Raw genomic sequence first — 9,272 nt, 5'->3', positions numbered from 1 at the left:
CACTTTGTGTTGATTGAAAATTTTCAAAGTCTATCTTCCTAATTTGAAGTCGAATTTCAACACTTCTTATATATTTGAGTGAGTTTGCATCAAACTTTGTCAGATATCGTCGATTAACATCCATTGAAGCCCATTGAAGTCGATTGTCACTTTGTGTTGATTGAAAATTTTCAAAGTCTATCTTCCTCATTTGAAGTCGAATTTCAACAATTCTTATATATTTGAGTGAGTTTGCCTCTAACTTCGTCAGATATCGTCGATTAACATCCATTGAAGCCCATTGAAGTCGATTGTCACTTTGTGTTGATTGAAAATTTTCAAAGTCCATCTTCCTCATTTGAAGTCGAATTTCATCAATTGTTATATATCTGCATGAGTTTGCATCTAACTTTGTCAGATATCGTCGATTAACATTCATTGAAGCCCATTGAGGTCGATTGACACTTTTGTGTTGATTGAAAATTTTCAAAGTCTATCTTCCTCATTTGAAGTCGAATTTCAACAATTCTTATATATTTGAGTGAGTTTGCCTCTAACTTCGTCAGATATCGTCGATTAACATCCATTGAAGCCCATTGAAGTCGATTGTCACTTTGTGTTGATTGAAAATTTTCAAAGTCCATCTTCCTCATTTGAAGTCGAATTTCATCAATTGTTATATATCTGCATGAGTTTGCATCTAACTTTGTCAGATATCGTCGATTAACATTCATTGAAGCCCATTGAGGTCGATTGACACTTTTGTGTTGATTGAAAATTTTCAAAGTCTATCTTCCTAATTTGAAGTCGAATTTCAACATTTCTTATATATTTGAGTGAGTTTGCATCTAACTTTGTCATATATCGTCGATTAACATTCATTGAAGCCCTTTGAGGTCGATTGTCACTTTGTGTTGATTGAAAATTTTCAAAGTCTATCTTCCTAATTTGAAGTCGAATTTCAACATTTCTTATATATTTGAATGAGTTTGCATCTGACTTTGTCGGATATCGTCGATTAACATTCATTGGAGCCCTTTGAGGTCGATTGTCACTTTGTGTTGATTGAAAATTTTTAAAGTCTATCTTCCTCATTTGAAGTCGAATTTCAACATTTCTTATATATTTGAATGAGTTTGCATCTAACTTTTTCATATATCGTCGATTAACATCCATTGAAGCCCATTGAGGTCGATTGTCACTTTGTGTTGATTGAAAATTTTCAAAGTCTATCTTCCCCATTTGAAGTCGAATTTTAACATTCCTCATATATTTGAGTGAGTTTGCATCTAACTTTGTCATATATCGTCGATTAACATTCATTGAAGCCCTTTGAGGTCGATTGTCACTTTGTGTTGATTGAAAATTTTCAAAGTCTATCTTCCGCATTTGAAGTCGAATTTCAACATTCGTTATATATTTGAATGAGTTTGCATCTGACTTTTTCAGATATCGTCGATTAACATCCATTGAAGCCCTTTGAGGTCGATTGTCACTTTGTGTTGATTGAAAATTTTCAAAGTCCATCTTCCTCATTTGAAGTCGAATTTCATCAATTTTTATATATCTGCATGAGTTTGCATCTAACTTTGTCAGATATCGTCGAGTAACATTCATTGAAGCCCATTGAGGTCGATTGACACTTTTGTGTTGATTGAAAATTTTCAAAGTCTATCTTCCTAATTTGAAGTCGAATTTCAACAGTTCTTATATATTTGAGTGAGTTTGCCTCTAACTTCGTCAGATATCGTCGATTAACATCCATTGAAGCCCATTGATGTCGATTGTCACTTTGTGTTGATTGAAAATCTTCAAAGTCCATCTTCCTCATTTGAAGTCGAATTTCATCAATTGTTATATATCTGCATGAGTTTGCATCTAACTTTGTCAGATATCGTCGATTAACATTCATTGAAGCCCATTGAGGTCGATTGACACTTTTGTGTTGATTGAAAATTTTCAAAGTCTATCTTCCTAATTTGAAGTCGAATTTCAACATTTCTTATATATTTGAGTGAGTTTGCATCTAACTTTGTCATATATCGTCGATTAACATTCATTGAAGCCCTTTGAGGTCGATTGTCACTTTGTGTTGATTGAAAATTTTCAAAGTCTATCTTCCTAATTTGAAGTCGAATTTCAACATTTCTTATATATTTGAATGAGTTTGCATCTGATTTTGTCGGATATCGTCGATTAACATTCATTGAAGCCCTTTGAGGTCGATTGTCACTTTGTGTTGATTGAAAATTTTCAAAGTCCATCTTCCTCATTTGAAGTCGAATTTCATCAATTGTTATATATCTGCATGAGTTTGCATCTAACTTTGTCAGATATCGTCGATTAACATTCATTGAAGCCCATTGAGGTCGATTGACACTTTTGTGTTGATTGAAAATTTTCAAAGTCTATCTTCCTAATTTGAAGTCGAATTTCAACATTTCTTATATATTTGAGTGAGTTTGCATCTAACTTTGTCATATATCGTCGATTAACATTCATTGAAGCCCTTTGAGGTCGATTGTCACTTTGTGTTGATTGAAAATTTTCAAAGTCTATCTTCCTCATTTGAAGTCGAATTTCAACATTTCTTATATATTTGAATGAGTTTGCATCTAACTTTTTCAGATATCGTCGATTAACATCCATTGAAGCCCATTGAGGTCGATTGTCACTTTGTGTTGATTGAAAATTTTCAAAGTCTATCTTCCTCATTTGAAGTCGAATTTTAACATTCCTCATATATTTGAGTGAGTTTGCATCTAACTTTGTCATATATCGTCGATTAACATTCATTGAAGCCCTTTGAGGTCGATTGTCACTTTGTGTTGATTGAAAATTTTCAAAGTCTATCTTCCGCATTTGAAGTCGAATTTCAACATTCGTTATATATTTGAATGAGTTTGCATCTGACTTTTTCAGATATCGTCGATTAACATCCATTGAAGCCCTTTGAGGTCGATTGTCACTTTGTGTTGATTGAAAATTTTCAAAGTCTATCTTCCTCATTTGAAGTCGAATTTCAACATTTCTTATATATTTGAATGAGTTTGCATCTAACTTTTTCAGATATCGTCGATTAACATCCATTGAAGCCCATTGAGGTCGATTGTCACTTTGTGTTGATTGAAAATTTTCAAAGTCTATCTTCCTCATTTGAAGTCGAATTTTAACATTCCTCATATATTTGAGTGAGTTTGCATCTAACTTTGTCATATATCGTCGATTAACATTCATTGAAGCCCTTTGAGGTCGATTGTCACTTTGTGTTGATTGAAAATTTTCAAAGTCTATCTTCCGCATTTGAAGTCGAATTTCAACATTCGTTATATATTTGAATGAGTTTGCATCTGACTTTTTCAGATATCGTCGATTAACATCCATTGAAGCCCTTTGAGGTCGATTGTCACTTTGTGTTGATTGAAAATTTTCAAAGTCTATCTTCCGCATTTGAAGTCGAATTTCAACATTCGTTATATATTTGAATGAGTTTGCATCTGACTTTTTCAGATATCGTCGATTAACATCCATTGAAGCCCTTTGAGGTCGATTGTCACTTTGTGTTGATTGAAAATTTTCAAAGTCTATCTTCCGCATTTGAAGTCGAATTTCAACATTTGTTATATATGTGAGTGAGTTTGCATCTAACTTTGTCAGATATCGTCGATTAACATCCATTGAAGCCAATTGAGGTCAATTGTCACAAAAATATATCGGCCTAACTCGACAAAGAGAAAGTTTCTTCGCGATCACAGTTCTGATTCAAAAAACTGAAATTTTAATTTTTTTTGTAATATTTTATAAATGTAAACGTACAAAATAAGATGATGATGATGATTCAAAACATGAATAATGATCTGATAGTGGTGGTGATAACACAATAATAGATCCGTCTCAATTAATTTTAAAAAAATAGGTATTAGTTACATACGCCGCTTATCAAGGAAACTTAAAAGCGCAGCAGAAACATTATACTTTCTGAGAAATTGTTACTTAACAACATATGTAGATAAATCTTACTTTCTTGTAATATCATTTAATATAATTCATTCTCTGTTTAGATCTCTAACAATAAACTTGTAATTGCTTGAATAAATATATTTTTTAAAAACGAATTTTTCGTTAAGAAAACCAAAATTGGCGCAGTCGTGGAAATCAAAAATCACTAAAACGTTTCAACGTTTTAAGTGCGAATCCAATGAACAATATTAGACTAGCAATTATCGTGCAATAGCCCTTTAGTGGTGAACATTGGAGATAACAGGGAATCATCGAGGGAGAAGATTTTAAAAGCCTGTTCTTCAGAAACGTAAGTGCTTTATTGTCCTCTTCTTGCCTTTCCTACCTTTTTTGGATTTCGGAAAGATAGTATTGATTATTAAGTTTTAAAGTTTCAAAAACGTATATAATTAATAAAAAAGAAATTATCAATTTATGAGTGAATTAAACTCTAGTAATCTCGATAACATAGTTCAATTGTTCAATACTATTTCTTTAGTCGAAAATAACGTAGAACTAACTGGTACTAACAAAATGGCTCCTCCTGCAATAAATTGGGATCTTTTCAAATCCAAATTATCAAATATTAAACCTTTTAACGGTGACAGTGAATATTTGAATAAATTTATTACAAGGTGTGAGCATTTAATAGAGTCATATAGAATTTATAATGATGCAGAATTAAATTTACACATTATAGAATGTATTCAAGAGAAATTAGAAGGTAGAGCAGCCTTCATGGTCGGTAACAGAGTTGAATTAAATACTTGGCCAAAATTAAAAACGGCCTTATTACAGTGTTTTGCTGATAGGAGGGATTTAAATTGTCTTGTGCAAGAGTTGATCAGAGCCAAACCATTAAAAAACGAGCATCTTATTGATTTTGGAAGTAGACTTCAATTAATTCGTAGTAGTGTAATTCAAAGAATTAGCAATGACCCCAATACAGGGCCGTAGTCAGAACCAAAATTTTAGCAGGGCTATTAGATTTTTTACCAGGGCCCATATTTTCACATTGAAATATACTGATATTTTAATTTTAAGGGACGATTTACGTACGAAACATACACCGCCATTAAATATGTTTTTTCCCTAAGAAATAAAACCAAATTGAGTGTTAAACATGTTCTATTAAATAAGAATAAATTTATAAATTTAAAAAGTTCTTTAGAACCAAACATGAAAAAAATATTTTATTCTTTGACTTACATGTGAACAAATATGCTTTGATAAAAAACAAAAATAACAGAACACTTTTAAAACTCATAACATTTAACACTTATTGTTAGAATATCTACATAGAAAATCATAAAAACAATACAAATACAAATAAAATAAATTTTTAGACAGATAATTAAAATGATTAAAACTAAAAAAGTTGCAATTTTCTTTGTTTACGATTGTTAAATTTTATTAAAAATGACTCCATGTCGAGGGACTCTGTTCTTCGACTTTCAAAAGCCAAGTAAATTAAATCGGCCATACGAGGCTGACTCATAGAATATCTCTGTGGTCTGTTAATTGCAGTTAATGTTGAAAACGAAGATTCATTTACTGCAGTACTACACCCAAGGGTATATACTGTCGCAAACAGGGCGTGTGTATTTTCAAATACTTCCCTTTGTTTATATAATTCAGCAAAAATATCTGACTTTGGTTTCTTGTGCATGTAATCCTTGACTACTGCCAACTCCTCCAGAGTTGGTAGTGAAATCCCTAAAAAAATGTATAACACTATAACTTAAGAATTGCTACAAAAAAAAATGACACTTACCCAACTTTTCCAGATATTTGATTTTCTCCAGATCAAAAAGCTCAATGCTACTTATTGCAGTAATTAGTTCATCATTGTCAGAGAACCTCTCGTTTAATAGGGATAATACAAGGTCCAAGGACTCAAAAAATTCGGCTTCAATGCCACTTTTACTGGCATTTGGTTTATTAGACATTTCAGACGGCAGTTTTTCCATTATCAGATATTCCTTCATAGTTACGCTTAACTTTGGTACTCTCTTTTCAGTTGGTATTGCTTCCGTATCCTTTAAAAGTTGTGAAGCTTCATTGGCTAAACTTTGATAAGTCTCATTTGTTCTTAGATCTCGAATTTTATTTTTTACTGACTTAATAATTTCATTGGCTTCCTTTAGACTAATTGTACGAGCTTGTAAAGCTGAATCGGCAGGTTCTAAGAGCCCAAGTAACTTCTTCATAAAAACAAGGGTGAATCTAAAGTCGTATTCCAACATAACTGATTTAATCCCAACAGATTTGACTGATAAATACACAGACCAACAGATAAATGACCGATCATTTTTAAATTCATCCAATGATCTTAATATTTCAGTGTAGTTTGAAAATATAACTTTAACAATTGCTATATGCCCAGACCAGCGCTGCTCCAATAGTCTACCAATAGACTTTCCCCGATAAATAGCAGCCACTTTTCCATGTCCAAAAAATTCATGTAACATAACAGTTTGGTCAAAGAAGTGTTTAATTGAATCTATTTCTGAAATAGTTCGCACAACTACAAGATGGAGACGATGGTTAAAGCAATGTACGTATGGAATAAAACGTCCTAATGATTTTTGGATTAAAGCAGCTACTCCCCCCTTATGGCCGCTCATAACACTAGCACCGTCATAACATTGGCTAAGAAGGTGTTTTGTATCTATTCCATTATCATTAAGAATATTAAGTGTCATATTTGTGAAAGTTTTGGCATCTAACTTTTCTGTAGTGTAAATACCTAGTAAAGATTCAAACACTTTACCATTTTTGACATATCTTACTCCAATTGATACATTTTCTCTGTTGTTTTTATCTTTTGTGCCATCTTCAAGTAATGTAAACCATGGTACATCTGCAGTTTTTAGATCACCAACAACTTGTTCACGTACCATTTCAGCTAAAATAGCTATTATCTCATTTTGAATATCAGGAGATGTATACTTAGCATTTTGAGGAATATGTGGAAGACATTCGGCCAATTTTTCGTCCTTTTTAATTGTATATTTAAATAAATTTAAGAATAATCCTCGCTCTTGTTCATGCTCAATGTCATAATTGCCCCGAAGAGCTAGTTCATTTACTGTTAAAAACTGAATTATCTCAGCAATCGACTCAACATAATATCTGTATTTTTGCAAAATATCACTATTGATAAGCGTAGACACAGCAGTGCCAGTTAAGTCTCTGATTTTTTTCTCGTTCCAACGATTAGTCTCTTACGTTCCACTTATTCTTATTATTATCCAATTTCAGCTTCTATACAAACTGTCTAAAACACAAGACAAGACCCAATCCTACTTAAAAAAACGAAAAATTAAACTCTACACAAACTGTCTAATAGCGATACAAGCCGACTTGTAAAGAAAACGAAAAATTAAATCACGGCTTAATTCACGAATGTGATTTTGATATTAAGAGATCTTTACGAAAGCGGATCATAAAGTGTATTGAAGTAAATGGTGGGCATTTTGAGCATTTGCTTTGAAGTTTTTTATTTTTGTTCACAAATTTGCTTTTGTTACATATTTAAGGAATAATAACATTTTTTTATGGAAAAATTGAAATTTATTGAACTTTTTAGAAGCAAATAACTCAATAACCGATTGAGTTACACGAATCAAAGTAGAGTAACTTTAGAATTTAACGCTTTTTAATACTTTTTTATTATTTTCGTTGTAAGTTTAATCCAAAAAAAATTTACTTTGATTTAATTAACACAAACAAGTGTAACTAGCGCCCTCTATTAGCAATGTTAAATTAGAGTGCAAATTTTGACTTCTCATGCCAAAAAAACGTAAAATTGCCAATATTCAAAGAGAAATTGTGAAAACATAAAAAATTATTGCGAAAATAAAAATTTAAATTTAAACTTTGAACACACCCCGTATCTCGGAAACTAGCAATATTTGCATAAGGCATGTTGAGCAGAATCATCATATTTTAAGGTCTAGAATCTACAGTTCAGAGATTGGACATTCTTAATGGATCACCCTGTATATCAAGGGCCTTGTACTAATTGTGACGCTGTCTACATAGGGCAGACCTCTCAGCATTTAGAAAATAGACTAAAAGGTCATCAATACGATAAAAAAAATAAAACTGCGTTAACGAACCATTAAATATCAAAAAAACATAAATTCATTTATAAAAATTCATATATTCTTGAAACGGAATCTAATACACGAAAAAGGGAATTTTTAGAAATCGTTTACACTTATAAGAACGAAAAACCTATAAATGATAAAAAAGATCTAAATAATTTAAGTAAAATTTATAGCTTAAATTTGTAAATTCTAATAAAACTACAAATAATTTGATTGATTAAAACTGCTCCATTTGAGATGTAAGGACTGAAAAAAAAATAATTTTTCTTATTAGAACCAATTTCTATTTTGATTTTATTCTTATTTTGATGTTGATGATATAGGTGATCTATTAATTAATATAAATACGCAAATTGTCAGTTTCAATATCATATCGCCGTTCCTGACGAACAGTGACATAAATACAAAAATGGGTCAAATGCAAATAATTCCAAAGACAAGGTCAGAAACACATCCCGTACACAGGGAAAGATAAACGTAACAGTTGCGTCTCGGTCGAAATATCAGCCTTCCTCCAATGGAACAACGCCACATGGGTCAGTTGCGTTCCTGATACACGTGAGCGTTGTTGTATTCTGTGCCACAGTGACGTAAGTGCAACATCAGACAAGAACCTGGATGGACTTCCTCTTGCAATAACGACGTAAGTGTACATTCTGTCATTTTACCTTCGATTTTTAAGAGATAGCATAACTGTTCTTTGTGCCGTTGTACATTCGATTTATTAGAGACACCTGTTGGCGTAACTTCTTTTTTTGCCGTTGTTGAACGTAGGAATTTGTGTAATTCGGTTTATAATGTCACTGTTGACGTGAAGGCAATTTATAAATTTGAATCTATAATGATGAATCTGAGTATAAAGATGTATATTTTACTTAGAATTATTAGTAATGTTAATTATTCAAACGTTACTCATGGTAAAAAAAGTTAATTCGTTATTTTCGAGGTTCAGTTTAAGGTTTAGAGGAAAAACTGTACCTCCTCGAAAGATGGGTCCTTCTTGCAAGGATAAATGTATCCTGTCTCGTTCCAAGAAATTCACAGAACAATATAGAGTTCAACTGTCACGGATTATTGGGCAATGGGTTCAATACAACGTCAGCGGGATTTTCTCAGTGCATGTATTGAGAAACTTGCTCTAAAATATCCTCTCAAACTGCCCAAGAACCTCGAAAGCCA

The 9,272-nt window shown here is 32.0% G+C and overlaps 1 protein-coding gene across 1 annotated transcript; it reads right to left on the bottom strand.

The window, feature by feature from the left end:
• Positions 1-5,263: 5,263 nt before the first annotated feature.
• On the bottom strand, positions 5,264-8,756 carry LOC130897572 (uncharacterized). The gene is made up of 4 exons (XM_057806506.1): positions 8,650-8,756; positions 5,753-7,113; positions 5,534-5,694; positions 5,264-5,272 (listed from the first exon to the last, which is right to left on the bottom strand). The coding sequence occupies exons 1-4, from the start codon at positions 8,754-8,756 to the stop codon at positions 5,264-5,266; spliced, it is 1,638 nt and encodes a 545-aa protein (XP_057662489.1).
• Between the last annotated feature and the right edge of the window lie 516 nt (positions 8,757-9,272).

Source organism: Diorhabda carinulata, chromosome 8, assembly GCF_026250575.1.
Source record: "Diorhabda carinulata isolate Delta chromosome 8, icDioCari1.1, whole genome shotgun sequence".
NCBI lineage: Eukaryota > Metazoa > Arthropoda > Insecta > Coleoptera > Chrysomelidae > Diorhabda > Diorhabda carinulata.
Note: the sequence above shows the minus strand (reverse complement) of the source record. Positions and strands in the feature narration are given on the sequence as shown.

Coding starts and splice junctions, on each gene's coding strand:
- LOC130897572 (XM_057806506.1), bottom strand. CDS start 8,756: ATGACAGAATGTACACTTACGTCGTTATTGCAAGAGGAAGTCCATCCA. Junction 7,114..8,649: donor GAATACAACAACGCTCACGT/GTATCAGGAACG, acceptor GCAAAAATACAG/ATATTATGTTGAGTCGATTG. Junction 5,695..5,752: donor CAAATATCTGGAAAAGTTGG/GTAAGTGTCATT, acceptor ACATTTTTTTAG/GGATTTCACTACCAACTCTG.